At 35.9% G+C, this 16,452-nt stretch overlaps 1 protein-coding gene across 8 annotated transcripts in view; it reads left to right on the forward strand.

Moving 5' to 3' along the window:
• Positions 1-16,452, forward strand: part of PLEKHH2 (pleckstrin homology, MyTH4 and FERM domain containing H2) — a 53,113-nt gene that overhangs the window by 8,845 nt on the left and 27,816 nt on the right. For 6 of the 8 annotated variants that reach the window (XM_039570112.1, XM_039570113.1, XM_039570114.1 and 3 more), the window contains 5 exons: positions 9,986-10,048; positions 11,062-11,211; positions 11,651-11,734; positions 13,202-13,283; positions 14,989-15,171. In XM_039570112.1, the coding sequence (XP_039426046.1) occupies positions 9,986-10,048; positions 11,062-11,211; positions 11,651-11,734; positions 13,202-13,283; positions 14,989-15,171 (562 nt within the window). Of the gene's footprint in view, positions 1-9,985; positions 10,049-11,061; positions 11,212-11,650; positions 11,735-13,201; positions 13,284-14,988; positions 15,172-16,452 lie in introns of those variants that run through there. The other 2 variants (XM_039570111.1, XM_039570116.1) reach the window with 2 other exon arrangements.

Below are 16,452 nucleotides of genomic sequence, written 5' to 3' on the forward strand. Positions count from 1 at the left end.
AGAAGAAGAGAGAGAAGCAAGGGAATATACAGTGTTTTCAGAAAACTTAATCCATTCCCTGTTGTTTATTTGTTTTTAATATTTTTTCATTTTGCCAAGTAAAGAGTCTGTATTTATAAATCTAACGTGCAAAGAAAGAGACCTTGTTGGAGTTTTAAGCAGAAGCTGCTGCTGTAAGTGGGAGAGGTCTTTACAGGAATTTAAGGAATGATGTTAGAAAGTATCCTGGTACGCCAAATTTAGGATGGCTGTGAAACTGAGCTTTAAGCAGAAGCCTGTATTTTAATGCAGCTTGAGTCTTACGTATGTGAAGATTTTACAAAAAAACCCCTTTGCTGAGTAAAAGATTACATGTTTGTACTGCAAGTTTAGCTTCCAGCTGGCATTTCAAGTAATAGGAAAAGTTGGTGACCTTCGTTCTTTCCACAGTAAGTGCATTTTTCACCTAGAATACGCATGCAATGTAAGGTATAAAGTTGATGTTCTTCATACCACTAAAAAGTCATTTTAGTAGGAGAACTACATAGCTGTGTTAAATTCCCACTTGGGCAGCCTCCACTGGATCTCTTTTTTGTCAGACCCCATTAGGACTGAATATGGCACTGACCCAAATGTTGCGTTATGGGCTGTCCAGTAATACTCAGCCTTCCTATGAATGTCTCCAAGTTTGTTTCCTGCAGTGCTGAGGGTCATTGTGTTACACTTTAAGTGATTTTCAACAAAAATAAATGATTATGAGAGAGAATTCTTTTCATATGTACATTGTTTTAACCTTCCACTTGGATATTGTCTGTATTCATGCTCAGCTGGCAATGAGTGTGTACATCACAAATGCAATATTATTTATACTTTTTGTACAGGTTATGAAAATTGAATGATAACCAACTTTTAGGCCAAATACTATTTTTCAGTATATTCCAAAGCATAACACATTTTGGACCTGGTCTTACAAACCAACAGCTAAATCCAGGTATTATAAATACCCACTGTATTTCACAGTCCTGTTTATGGTATATCATTTGACATTGGAAAATGAAGCAGATGCAATCTGTTTTGTTATCTCTGGCTTGGCAATTTCATGTTTAATGTTTTTGGAGGAAAAGTCAGTAAGACATTGGACTTATGCAGTGACTGCCAACATAAAAATCATAAAAAAGCAAAATGAGTATTTCCATTTGCAATCAAAGGACTATGAAGGGTAAAGGGGAGCAGAATACCATTGAACCAAAATTATTCAGATGGTTATTTTTCAGTCTTTAATTGCTCTTAAAAAACTTCTCATCCTGGAAAATAATTCAGTTACAATTAGGAAGGTACAAACAGGAGAAACCAAGGAGAGTTCAGGAGAATAAAAGTTTATATGAATAGAGTTGTAGGTTTGTTTACACCTTTTTAATATCTACACATGTTTCTTAAAGTTCCATTTTTATCCCTTGTCTATTATTAAGTTTATGCTATGCCTTGTTAAAACGGTGGGGCTTTTTTTGTTTTGTTGTTTTTGAATATCTTAAAAATACATTCTTTCTAAGGAGGCTGAAAATGGAAAAAAAAAAAAGAGAACTCAGGAAGCAATAAATTAGCTGTTCTTGTAGAGGCCTGGCTGGGTAATGGCATGAAGAGCACAGCCTTTGCTGTGAGGCCAGAGGATTCATATCTCGTCTCTGGTGGTATTCACTTCTATTCCAGCTCACCTGAGATGGGGAAGTTGATGGAAGTTGTGGAAGCTGTGATAGTGGGTAGACACCTGTGCAGATCCTTAGCCAATCTAATACTTGTTTAGCACTTCACTTACAGGAGCTACAAGATGTTTTTTCTCTATTTTTCATGGTGAGAACTCTTTTTGCTCATTTAATTTTCATTGCTTGGGACAGTACTTCCACGCTTTAAATACCTGTTGTCTTGTCTTTAAAGTGCAATATGCTGCCCTACATATATTTCTGGAATCTCTTGCTCCGTTGCCATGTGTTTCCAAAGTGTCCTGTACCCTTTAATGTCATTAATAAATTCAGTTTTCTTTTTTTAAACTGTTGGCAGTGAGTGGTACCTTTGTTTCTTAAGCCATCACCTCTCAGGCAGTGGCACATCCTGTTTCAGGTGGATGCTCATGTTGTGGCTCTAATAAGAAGCCACAATTCAGGGAGACAGAGGCAGCAGAATTTCCACAATTGCAGTAGTGATCAGTACAAAACAAAGCAGATGAACAACCAGTTCTTGATAGATGTTTGTCTTTTTCATGTTAAGCACCATGTGAGACTTCTTTTTACTTGCCTGCCAAAGTGCTTTGGTACCTTCTCTATCGCTGAAAAATATCTTCACTCCTTTCAAGATTTTGAATGCTATGAGAATGTCTGTGCTAAGAGTGGTCATCTACCTAATTTGTATTTGATTGTGTCTCTGCAGTTTAACTATCAAGACAAGATCTGAGTTGGAAAAGATGACTGCCAGAAAGAGGGAATTTCCTAGTGTCTACCAGGCTTAGGAAAGTTCTGTGACTGACATTGGGAAAAGCATGGTTACTGAGCCAGCATTACATGCTGCTCAATTGTCCTTCACTACACTGCCTCCTCGAATCCCACTGTGGAATTTAACTTTTTTAAATCTGTATGTTTGCTGGCAGCTGTCCTAGACTACCAGTTCTGGAAGGGTTCACCCTCTGGGCTTCTCAGTTTTGTATCTTTAAGTTACATAGTTTCCCAAAGAAATCATTAATTTTACTACAATGAACTCAACTGAGATGTGAAAGATTGTTTTTTCATATGTACTTTTCACTCATTTAATGACAACTAGAAAACCTTTTGAGCTAAATAATTCTTAAAAGCATGTTTAAGTATTGAAAAGAACTTGAAAGAAGTAAAATAACTCAGCAGTAAAACTGGTCTCATCAAGGAGAGCAATAGAAATTTTGAGCCTGGTTTTTTGTTTTGGAAACTGAGCAAATAGAGACTGGTAATTTTTGGAGGTTTCATTTTGTTTCAAGGAAAGGCTACTAAGCACAGTTTGTATGAATGAGCTGAATTGCTAAAAAGGAGAAGAAAGAGAGGTATGCAATTGAGAAGTGCCTTTTGCCTACCTAGGAGAGTAGTTAGAAGTGAACAGGATTGTGATTCTACACATGCAGATTGTAGAAGTGCTGGTCATCTGCAGGAGAAGCAGGAGAAGTGGATATGTGTCTCTGTGTGTGTGCACAGAGATGTAACTTTGACATCAAAGAATGAAATTGTTCTTATGCTTCATACATTTGTGTGACAGAGAAAGACAAAATAAAAAGGAATTGGTGAGATGGCAAATTTGCAGAGGAATGGTTGACAGTGCTTTGTTCATGAGAAGAATTGTAGCCTTTTACTTGTTAATTGTTATTAAAAATGAAGAAAATGGGAGAAGAAAAACCATGGGAGAGCTCTGGAAGGTGGCAGCTTGCAAACTGCCAGGTTGTGAGCACTAAGCTGTGTTGCAGTAGTCATAACCTAGGTGAGCATTCAAGTGGGATTTGAGGGAAATACGAGGCTGTAGCTTTCTGAATTTAAGCCAGGTGACCAATTCTTTATCTGAAGATTTTTTTTTTTCATGTAGGAAATAATAAAAACCAATAAAATTTCATATACAATATATACTTGGTCTATAATTAGCCTAAGGAACATTTGAGCCCCATTGAGACTTAGCCTTTACCATTAGCCCTTTTGGGGAGATCTGTGACAAAAAGATTAGCTTCAGAAAGCAAATCTTCATTTCAAGGACTGAAAAATTGAGTCATATTTTTATAGGTTTTATCTTGTTCTAGGGAAAAGTTATTGTGCCAAAATATCCATTTTTCACTGAAGGCATATTTAATTTTATAAGTACAGGTGGCTCTGAAGAATCATTTCCTAGATTATACAACAAAAGGGATTTCTACTAATAAGTTAGATGCAAAGCTGTTCTATTAAAGGTAAGTGTCTCTAATTATTGTACTCCCTTTGGGATAAAAAAATCGGCCAATAAAGAACAAAATATTTCTTCCCCAAGGCATGTGCTCATTCCTTCTTTACAAATTATCTTTATTTTTCCTATGAAATGTTAGTATATTTATTTTACATCTCTTTTCCTTAGGTGTTCTGTCTATATGGCTTAATTAGTCAGGTCATATTTTGTTGTAGTTTATAAAGATTTAGCACTGTCCATATGGACAATACATAACACATAGAAGAGAAATGTCAAGGCAGAAGGAATAATGTTAAAAAGTAAGGATGGAACATACCTAGTCAGCTTTATAATAAATGAGTTAAAGAACTAGGAGGAATATTCCTGTATATTCCTAAGCTAAACTACCAGAAGAGAGACCTCTGTGAAAAGAGTAAGTCACGCTTCCAGAACAGTTTGACCATTGCTTTTAACTAACAAATGTGTGCAAGGCTTTATATGATTGGGCACAGTGTATTGTAAAACATGAAAACTGATGGTCATCAAAGCCATCAAGAAGCAGATTACTTGCTTTTAAGCAGTACTAACTTTTCTTCTGGAAATGCAGAGATTTGTTGAAATATTTGGGTCTAAATACAGGAATAGAGAATCAAAAGGGGAAATCTTGGTCAGATGTAGTGCTGTGGAATAGCTGGCAGGCATGTTCTTCAAACCATTTATAAACTTACCAAGTATCACATAAAAAAACACCAACCAGATCTTTTGTCTTCATAGCTTCTATTAGAAGGCAGTTCTAAAATCCTTTCTACTCAATGTGAAAAATGAGTGTCTTCTAAATGCCAGCCAATGTTTATTCATCACCTGTTTATATCTACTGGCACCTCAGAAAGACAGTTGTAGGTGTGTTTATCCCTCAGTTGCTTCTCCTATTTCTTTATTTATAGAAGCAACCACATACCCATGTCTCTGGTTTTGGTAAGTCCTGTGTGGTGTGAGGACTGGTAGTTCACCGTATCTAAAAATGGACAGATTTACTATTTTTTTATGGGGAACATTATTTTTCAACCACAGATGGTTAGGGCTTTTTTTTTCAGATGATGAAGATTAGAAAAATTGAAATGCAAGGAAAACAACAGACTCTAAACATACCATTCTCAAATGACTGGAAGTCCTGCATTTCATCAGCAGACAAACTGTGCAGAAACATTAGGTTTTAACTCATTTTTCCTTTTTGAAAATTTTGACCTATTATCAACATGCTTTGAAAGGCATCCAGAGAAGTGATGCTTTTTCTTTTTGTTCACTAATGGTTGTATTTTTTCCTATATTTATTTCAAAAAGATTTCCAAAAAGTCTGTGTGATACAAGCATGTTGTTTATAATATTAAAAACTAGGAGACACTGTATGATGCACTGATTGTAATGCAAATCTCAAACATGAATGGGATAAATTGTTATGTTGAAAATTGGCTTGGATAAAAAATAGGGTTTTTTTCCTATACATAACAAACATTTTTCAGATTTCAAAAGGAACTAATTACAACAATTTTCATTTTTAAAATAAAATGTTTCCTTTAAAATTATTAAATAGCTATTTCAAATAACAGGAAAGTTATCATTTTAGTGCTGTGATTTCTCTCTAGTACACACTACAGGAATAATGATCTCTCTGTATAGAAATGAACGTGTATATACACTTATATACATACAAAAGGCATATTTTTTAAATTTGTGAGTGATGACTTTTGAGTTTATACCCTTTGGTGATTTCATGTAATATGTGCTTTACTCAAATGAAAAGTTCTTTACTTGCACAAAAATATGTATGTTCAACATTTCTGAATGCAGCCAAGAAATTTCCAGGTGACCTTTGAAAAGGAATCACTTTATGATTTGCCTTTGTATTGTACAGAATTCCCAGTGACTGTGTGTTGTACTTCAATGCCCAGACCTCCAAGGCAGTACACCTCTGTTTTTATTGCTGCCATGTTTCTTCAAAGCATTCACTATTTATTCACATGTGGCATTTCTCTGTTCATTGTTTGAACAAAAATAGCTCAATTTGATGAGTCTCAGATGTAGAGTGGTTATTTCCTTACTAGGTTTAAAACCAAATCTGTTTCTAACAATAGAAACGGTTTTCTATAATTCAGTAATTGACGCAGCATGCACTGATCCGTTTTCTGGAAATTGTAAGAGGATTTTTCACTTAAAGACAGAAGGAGAAAGTGCAGGTTAAAGTAGCATCTGTTCTTCTGTACCTGTGTTGTTCAGTCAATATGTATGTATTTTTTGTTCATGGGCCAAAATATTTATATTTAAGACTGTAAAATCAAAACCAGTATAGATTATGACCAGACATCTCTGAATTCATACTGAATTTGCACCAATCCAATGTGGGTGACAACAATATTCCTTACAAGAGATTTGTTGAACTGGGCCATTATTTCAAGTTACCTCATTTAGGACATGATAGAAAATTAAGCTTAAATATGTTTCACATGCCAAATGTTATCAAAAACATGATGGCTCTCCATGTTTCTCCTGGGAAGCCAACTTTATGTCAGTTGATCCTTTACGGACTGTAGTTCATTCGAGCAATGTCTCACCTAACAGCAAATACATCCCATGTTGATCCAGTGATGCTGGCAATTTGCTGAGGTGTATACAGAAAAGTTGGTGGGACAGAGGTCTGGTTCAACAGACTTTTCTTTTTTTCAAATCTTGTTCTTTATAAAGTCAGAGTTGGTCATCAATATTCAGGATGCTGCCATAGGTAGAGTTCTTCTGCATCTGATGTTTGCCCCTAAGCATGGATATGGCTGACATTACCTGCCACATCCATCCTCAGGTTAAGGATTTTTAAAAAATTTTTATTTGAGGATCTTAAGCTATCAATCCATGGTCTGAAATGGCCTTCACAGTCACTGGGTAAAAAAAATCTAGCACTGCATTTGATTCTTGATGAGTTCAAAGCATGACTTGATTAAACCATTCAACCAGTCCCGTATTTCCACCTTCTCCCAGTAATGGTGTGATCGTTGTTGAGAAACTTTTCACTACTTAAGAAGAAGGTTTAAGGTTAGGTTTTGTTTGTGAAGAGAAATTCTTCCCTTAGAAATAGTTCCAATCTTTTGCCCAACAAGTTCGATAGCCCTCAGAGTATTCTAAGGCAGTCGTTTCTTCTGTTTAAGTTCACAGGCTTATAAAGAAGCAAAGCAGTCAGAGTATAGATGTAAATCTAATTTTTCAGGCAAAACCATTTGGTGGATTGTTTAAAGATTATTTAGGCAAATGGCAAAAACATTGTTTTAAGTTTCATTATTGTTACAGGAGACCCTGAAAAACAAACCTATATAAACTCTAAATAAAGGAAAAATCAGGACTCACTTAGTAATTATTATGTAGCATCAAATTATTGAAACGCTGGCAAATTTAATTTCGATAGAAGTGCTCATGTTTGGTAACCATGATATTTCATCCTTGCTGAATAATATAGATTGCTTTTTTTTAACAGGAGTCTCCTAAAAGAAACTGAAGACCCTTTAGAAATTTTGCAACTAAAATCTCACATTTAGTTGTTGCCAGGAAGCTGATTGACATATCCATACTGTGAGACCACACAAAGCTTCTTAGCACACCCTGAAGTAGTTAACTATTGAAGAGGCAAAACCAAACTTTGTTCTTCCCTTTATAATCTCTGAATGATCTTTTGCTTGGTAGTTATTCTCTCAGCTTCTTTGGCTCCTGGCTTTATGTTAATCTTAGCAACAGCTTTATTCAAATCATATTCTTTGTCCCAGTAGTCTACATGAACATATTACTACGTTCCTGGTCCTGGGTAACAGTGTGTATATCCCAGAAAGAGGTGCACTGTGCAGGGTCAGTGCACAGCTGTGGAAGGAACGTGGGCCTTTAGTGCACTGGATGATCCAGGACTCAAACTGTTGTGTAGAAGAGCAGCTCTACTGCCTAATGCTTGTACAGTGGCTCAGTGATCATGAGATGCTGCTGCAGAGACCAGTTGTTTGCAGGTTTAAGCCAGGTTGGAGCTGGTTGAGCTGCAGTGGCAGCTGGGTGAACTTGGCAAGCAACATTTTCAGGCTTTAATTCCATTTACTAAATCTGTCAGGTTTCTGATACTACCTTACAGATGAAATTACCTGAACTTATGGGACATAAATAAATTGCCAGTTGCTGCCATGCATTTGCAAATTGCCTGTGAAAGTGGATGAACAACTTGCTACTTATCAGTAAATTTCACAATAAAAATATCTAAAGTTTTCTGTCATAATATTCTAATTTCTGTCATAATATTAATAGTTTTCTCTCATAAAATAGAGACAGAACATTACAGAGTATTAGTTCATTATTAGTACCTGCACTCCCATTATGTTTAGCACAGTGCTTTTACTACAGCTGAATGTTAGCTGACCATATATTCAGAAATAACCTCAATTTCCGAATCCCAACTCACTAAAAAATAAATGTCTGAAAAACTGTTTTAAAGTGAGTCTTGCAAACCAAACTTCTGTTTGAATGTAAAACCGAAAAGACAGATGGAAAGTAACCTTAGAAGTCAAAATTCCAAAAGTTAAACTCAAAGTTAAAATCTTAACATGAGGTCATTTAAATATGAAATTAAATTCATGTGACCAGAGAGGAACAAAGAAGGCTTATCTCCCTGTCCATCTGGCAAATGAATGACTGGGAAGATCAAATCCTTAAAAGTGTTCTTGCAAAACAACTCACTGGGGACCTGACCATAACCATGTGGATTGTGAAATGTTTGTTGCTCTTGTATCAGTGGTGTGTTGTGGTATTATTATGATGCAGACTTTGGGGTTTTGTATTGTATGAGAAAGGACTAGAAGATGAGTTACAGCTTTTTTTTTTTATGTTAGTGAAACATAAGTCTCATAGTCTCCATTTTCAGTTATTGATGGATAGAAAATGATGACTCTGTCTTTGTATGGATATGGTGCTAAAAGTTTCATGTGATTGGCAGCATAATTAGGAAGAGAAAAAAAGAGATGGAGAGTGAAAAAGAAACTGAAACATACCAGAAATTGAGTACAAACAGGACAGGATGAAACTGGTCATTTTAAAACCACGCAGTAAACTGGAGGGTTTCCTTTGTATTATTTGCATCATATGCTTTTCTAAGAACAATTTTCAAGCTGAATACTGAGTATGGCAATATTAATTATTTGATGTTTCATTCTCTTCAGGTGAACTGAGGTCCTATCTAGATATTTCCTAAGAGCCACCAAGTCCTTAAGTCATGGAATACCTTATGAACTTCCAAGTGTTACTTCAAACCAGGGTTTACTTCTTAAAAAAACTCAGCAAAATCAGACTACAGGGCTCTTAACAAAATGTAACAAAGTGTAAACAAAGTATCTCTTTCTGGCCCCTTCTGTTCTGTATTGTTGGGAAAGCCTTCAAAATAAATCCTGTAAAATGCAGGGGTTTTCCAAGGCCCTGGGCAAAGACTGAGCCTGTGATTCATTAATCTTCAATATAAAATAAGAAATCTGCCCCGCTCAGAAGTGACCTGCACTTCGCCATGAAAACTGGTCTCTTGTCTTCACCCCCTGCTGCTGTGGAGCATCTGAGGCCACCATGTCTCTTCTGCCACATCCTGCAGCATGTGGAGAAGTCTGGGACAGTCCTTGTGGCATATTTGTCCAAAATGCTAAATTTGTCAACTTCAGAAGGAGTAGCAGCCAAGTACCCTCTACTGTTGCCTCTTTTGGAGGGACATGAGGAAAGTTTCAGGACTATTGTCAAAGGAATTTCTACTCTTGGTAGCAGGGGAGAAAAAGCAGTGTGTCATATGGAAGCCAGAGAATTAACTATGAAGAAAAGGTGTATATATTTTTTCTGTTGAAGAGTTTTTACAATGTTTTAATACAGTCATGATAGTGAATTCTTTTCCCAGTCTGATACACTGTTCATCCTCTTATTTTTATGCTCCCAGCCACCACGTGTCCTTTCCTTTTTCAAAACAGACCCTGAAAATGAGTTTTTCTGATGAGAGGCAGAAGGCATGGCCATTTAACTGTATGTTTTGTTACATCTACAGATGCAGCAGCTTGAGAAACAAGTTATAGATGCTGATCGTCAAGCAGAGAGAGCGTTTCAGCAGGTATAAACACTTGGAAAAATATCTCCACTAGCTGTGTATGTATGGTACTTTAATGAAATGAAATTCAAAAAATTGCTTTATTCTTAAGTACTTCCAAAATTGGAGAAGACGGTTTAACATCTGTTGATTTATCTTAACTGAGAGTTCTGATACCTTTCTTTGCTAACTACTCAGTTAAGTTCAATAAAGTCAAAGCGAACATCACAAATCAAAAATAGATACGTGTAATGAGTTTCTTCATTGATGTACCATGAGTCTTTGATACATGATGCATGTGGAAGCAAAAGGGAGAGGAAACAATGGCCTGTTCTAGAAGATCTGTAAGAAAATAAAATGAGGCTACCCAATACGGTCTCAAAATAGAACTGTTCTGGGTTGTTTGTTCCTCTTGTAGAAGTTACATCATTTATAGAATGAGATAGTGGCTAAATATTTAACCAAAGTTGCCTTTTGATTCCAAATGGCAGATTTAGCTACTGTAGACATTTCATGAACATACCTCTGCTATTCCTGAAACATTCCTCATATCTTATTGCGAGACAGATAGAAACTGAAAATTATAAGACTAAAAATGTTCACGTACTAATTTGGAGTTAGAAAACATTCCTGACTACAAGCCAAGTGCTTTTAAGCAGTTTTTTAGAATGCTACTGATAATTTGCTGGGCTTTTTTACAGTGTGCAGTTGTTTATTTATTAAAACATTGTTTACAGCTCCTTGTAGATAAATTGCATTCTTCCCATACTGGTGTTTCTAAAAGCTTGTGTGTTACAAAACCAGAAGCCTCTCACAGATGCTAACAAAATCTGTGTAAGATCTTTCAGTGTTTTGCCTGTTGGTATTAAGTGCTAGGGAGACATCATGAACTGTGGGGTTTCTTCTTAAATAGGCTTCAAAACTGTACAGGGTTATCTTGAATCTTAAGTGTGGAACAGTCTATTTTGTGATTAAATTACTACTTTTGACTTGGAGTATTATGTTTCTTAAACTTCTATATTTGACTTTCCAAATAGGTGCAGATCATGGAAGAGAAATTAAAAGCAGCAAATGTTCAAACAAGTGAATCAGAAACCAGGTTGTATAAGAGATGTCAAGATCTGGAGATCCTGATACAAGATAAAAATGATATAATACAAAAATTGGAGCAACAACTTGAAGAACAGGTTAGAAATAATGGTGTTACAGAAGAGAAACATCAATTCCCTTCTTAATTATACAAAGGGTAAATCAAAATTTAGATCAATAGAGGACCAGAAAAGTTTAGCATTATTTCTGTTGTTTGATTAAAGAGGTTCCCACTGGAAGTACATAATTTGAATAATGTTTATTCCTTTCCAAATTACGCTCTGGCTTCCATTGAAAGAACATCTGACTTTCAAGAGGGAAAAGATGATACTGTCTCCCCTGAAGAGCTGTCATTTTTCCTAGAGGAAAGAGAAATAGCAGCCTCTGTGAAGGCCCTATTCCTCATTTTTTAAAAATCACTATGTATTACCCAGGAGCCTGAATTACTTCAAGCAATCTTAGGAATTGTGTCTGAAGATACTATTCGGGTAGATTATATTACTCAGTGACAAATATGCTTATGTCAATTTTTTCCAGAAGCAAATAAGACTGCAAGAAGCAAAAATCATAGAAGAAAAAGCAGCTAAAATAAAAGAATGGGTGACAGTCAAGCTTCATGAGGTATAACTCTTGCTACAATACTTACACAGAAAATATAATGGTGTGACTGGATATCCCTTAGACCTTTTGGCTGTTAAAAGCCTGCGTGCCATAGTGAAAAAAATGCTTCCCATTTTGAAAAAAAGGGCACAGAGAGCAGAGTGTCCATGTCACTTAAATTCTGATGTCGGGTTTGGTCAGCCAGTATGATCTGGATCCTCTTTCTGGAGAAAGGGCCCAGAACTGCTCTCTGGAAGGTCAACTTCTCCCCTTCTTGAGAGAGCTCGCAAGCTGAGCTTATTCAAGAAGATGCCTAAAGTGTGAATAATCCCCAGAAAGCCGACCAAGCCTGCTGGGGCCTGGCAGAAAAAAGGCCTTGATCATTTTTTATTTCACAATGCCCACACTACTCTTAGTCATGAATAGTTTCAGGGACATCAGCTCTAGTTTCAAGAGACCAGTTGTCTCCCTTTTTTCCCCTGCTGTGGTAAGATAACCATGTCTTAGCCCTGCCTAAGGCTGCCAGCTTTGGGGTGCAGCTGTGCTTTCTCCTCCCTGGGCGTAGAATTTAAAGTTGCCTGTAAAAGTTAAAATCTTACTCTCTTGTAGTTAACTGAAAGTTATACTCGAGTTGAAAAACAATTAAATTATTGTTTTTGAAGTAAGAAACTAGAAGGTACTTACATAAAATACTTATTTTTAGTCTGTGAGGACTAAAGTAAATTATTTTGAAATAATTTAATAAAAATGCCATTAAATTTAGCTAAAATTACCATGAAAAAGTTTGGACAAAATCAAGTGTGACTCAAACTATTTACTTACTCTTTATGGAAAATCTCAAGCTAGCTTCACAGATGTGACTAAGTGTCACTCAGTGGGAAGTGGAATTGCTGGCTCCCTTCTGTGTGACAAGGGATATCCAGATTCAAATCTGTTTGCCTAATCTGGAGCAGGAGTTTGGACCAGCATCTTTTACCTCCCAGTGGTGGGCTACAGCAATGGGTTGCTGGTTTTTTATTTCCTGTAGAAAGACTTTTGCTTTGTATAAAGTTTGCTGACACCTATTTTTGTTTTAACTTTTGCTGTGGGATGGCAGGGAGGCATTAGAACCATCATTCCCTCTGGTTCCTCTGCTTGCTCTTGGTTTTGCAAGGTGGCACAGAAGTTTGTAATTCTAGCCCTCTGCTTTTATTAAAAATGCCAGTGCAGTTCTATTTTTCTCTTTATTTATTAAGGATTTTTAAAGCAGTCATGGATTTGCTTGGTTGGGGGAATGATTTTGGCAGAATTGAGCAAATAATCATTGCGGGGAATTTAGTAGCTCAGAATAAAGAGATGCCTAGACTGGTATTCAGAGAAGTAGCAGAGAGGAGCTTACTATTTGAAGTAGCTCTATCCTTAGATAAGCAGAAATTCACATTTCACATTTATGTAATGACTTCAAGATTTGTTTCACCAATGGATGAGATTACATTTATATGCTTTTAGTTAGAGGTGGAAAATCAGAACCTTCGCTTGATCAACCAAAAGCAAACGAAAGAGATGAAAACAGTACAATCTAAACTGCAAGGTAAATGTACAAATCTTCTGAAAGCTTCTCTCTAATGGTATATTTCTTTCTATTCCCTATTAATGTGTGCATCTACATGAATGAAGATATTCTGTGAAATCACAAAGATTTCAGAGAGTATGAACTGACATCAGAGTGACTGTACACAAAGGTTTTAGGAAGGAATCACTTGGTTTTATACTGAAAAGACATGCAGACAAGGCACAACTGGTTTTTGTGGGGTGAACGCGCATCGCTGTTACTTAAGAGGTTCTGCAAGTAAAAAGATTTTACTGGATTTATGACAGATCTTTGCTTTCACTTCTGTATAGCATAGGTGGTCCCAGCACTGTTAAGAAATACATGAATGTCAGCCTGCGTTTGCTTTTTCTAGCAAATGGTCAGCTGGGAGTCAGAATTCCAATCAGATCTTTTTAGTTACTGCCTTTGACTACAGTGATCCAAAATCTTAATTCAGACCAGAGTATCACTCTCCAAATGGATATAGTAAATTTAAAAATCATAAAGTGTAAATAAAGAAAAGAGGACTATCCCCTCCAAGAAGCATAATTTCACATTAATCAAAGTTGAATTTTATTCACCACCATGTTGCCTGTTCACAAACTTTCTTAAGTCTGTCTGAAGGTTCCCATCGTCCTCTCCATGCTTGGTTGATCTGACAATTCACTATCACCTGCAAATTGTGTTAATTTGCTACCTAGCCTTCATTTCTTGATAATATTCAGAAATGTGCATAGAGAAGTGTGTGTGTGTACACACATAGTATGCTTAATATATGAAAATACAAACATTTAAAAATTCATATGCAATATGAAGTTTTTAAACTAAGATGCGCCTTTCTGTTAATAAAGAAACTGGATTGTTTTGCTTCTTTGCTATCTTTTGATAAGTAGCAATTCCATACACTTCTAGTCATTCTCTTCTGAGAGATCTATTTAAAGGCTTTTTGAGACCATGTAGTTTCCAATACACAGTTACTTATACGCCCCAAAATATTAAGAAATTTATTACTATTTGCAGTGTCCATGCTGGTGACAGGCTATAGATTATGAACACTTGGTACTGTTATAAGCAATTTTACAGTTATGGGTAAGGGCCTTTTGTTCCCGGATCTAGCATAGGGATTTTTATGAACAGGGATGGACAGATTTCATGTTCCAGGCAGTTCATTAATTTCTGCTTTCACTTTCTCTTGAAGTCCTCCTCCATATAGACCTTCTAAACCTGGTAACTTACTCTTCTGTATTTGCTGAAGCACCTGTTACAGATTCTCTTAATATTTTTATCTGAAGGGAAGGCCTTCACATATTTTAATACTATTGTTCTACAGTCTTTCCCATATTACATATCCTAGAACAGCCCATAGGTTTAATTGCAGTCATAGCAGAATAAAATCAGGCATTTTTACTGGGTTTTCATTAAGAACATGTTTTATATCTTACTACTGTGAAATTGTTACAAGATTTTTTTCTTTCTATTGTTAAAAAAAAGTCAAATTTTAAGAACTAGAAATGTTGCTCTGGGTTTCTCTTGATATGGGGAGGTATCAGGTAGGTTTTTATCCCTATAATAAATTTTTAATTATCTTTTTTTTCTAAATTTTAGTTACATTTAAAAAAACAACTTTTCACGGCAGAGTAAAGAGAAGAGTAGTATAGCTTGTTGTATCTCACTAACACAAGATTTCTGAATTACTGTTCTTCAGAAGCTACTGGCAAGAAATCTGTTACTTCAACACAAAAGCCTGGAGAGTGTCAGCGACTAAGCAGTTTGACTTTTGGATGCTTTTCAAATAGAGCAAGAAGTCCACAACCGTCTCCTAAGCTTGAAGAAATAAGCAAGGCTTCATCTAAAGAGTCAGACTACTCTGAAGGCAAAAAGATGCCAGGTACCTTGTCACCAATACTGCCGTTTTATTCTGACACAAGCAGAAAACTAAAATCAACAACCCTGTCAGTGCATCCAAACCAGCTGTTTTCAAAGTACATCCCAGTACTGTCTCCCTCTGCTCTGCTCCTCTTCTATTACTAGGAAGAAATCCTGTTGAGCACTACAGTCTCTGTAATACCACTAATACCACAATACCAGGAGCTTGCAGAGGCTCCTGGGTGCTTTGGCTGTGAAGGAAAGATATGGTTGTGACGTTTGTTGTTGCTCTGGTCCTTCGTTTGAATCCCTTGTACTCAAATCCCTTATGACCTCAGTATTTTCTCCACAGTTAATCATGGTACCCAAAATGGTTAGCTGAGGTCTTTTGAAAATAAGAAGTTGAAAGAGATCCTATGAATATTTTGTGTATTTATATTACAGCAAATTCATTATGCAAGTGGCTATGTATTATTACTTCCATATTTATAGATGAGGGAATTGAAGTGAGAGTGATCTTTTCAAGGGAAATGATAAGAAATAGAACCTTCGGCTTGCCTAGATCAAAACAGATAATTTTGGGGACTTCATTACTTTAATGTGGGTGAAATTAAAATCTTTGTCATATTCAATCCACTTTAACTTCATACAGCTATTTAACATAGACTTTTCCAAGTGTCTGTGTAGAAAAACCCTAGTTCTTGCATCTGATTTAATTTGGAAGCATGCAGGCCTCACTAACATGTTGCAAGCTATAGCTCTCTCTTGCAAAACCAGGTAAAAGAGCAGAAACAAAGCTATTTTTAACACAATGTCTTTCCTGAAGTACTTTCCGTTAGTCTCTCTTGTACATCTTAAGCATTCACCATTGGGAATACAATAATAGCTTCCAGAATAAATTTCTGTGTATAAACACTGTAGAAATGCTCAGAATAGTTGATTTGTTAATGAAAATACTTTCTGACAAGCTTTTATTAAACTTTAATTTTCCTTAGATTTAGTAAAGCAACTAAATTTGTATGCCCTCTTAAGTATTTGGCTTTTTGTTAGTTTTGTTTGTTTGTTTTCACACATACACTGGAGATAAGCTCCAGTCTGCTTATCTTTATATTTATTGCCATTTTTAGATCAGCTAGAACTTTGAGTAATGTTTATTACAGTTTTTTGGTGAACATAATTTGCATTCAGTCACATTAAAAAATTTATAATCTTTTTCTTAATGTTTATTACTTACAATATTAAAAAACTCACTCATTTGAAATTATTACCTACTTACTATTTACAGGCATGATGACAAAACCAT

The sequence above is a fragment of the Corvus cornix genome, chromosome 3 (assembly GCF_000738735.6).
Source record: "Corvus cornix cornix isolate S_Up_H32 chromosome 3, ASM73873v5, whole genome shotgun sequence".
In the NCBI taxonomy this organism is placed as follows: Eukaryota; Metazoa; Chordata; class Aves; order Passeriformes; family Corvidae; genus Corvus; species Corvus cornix.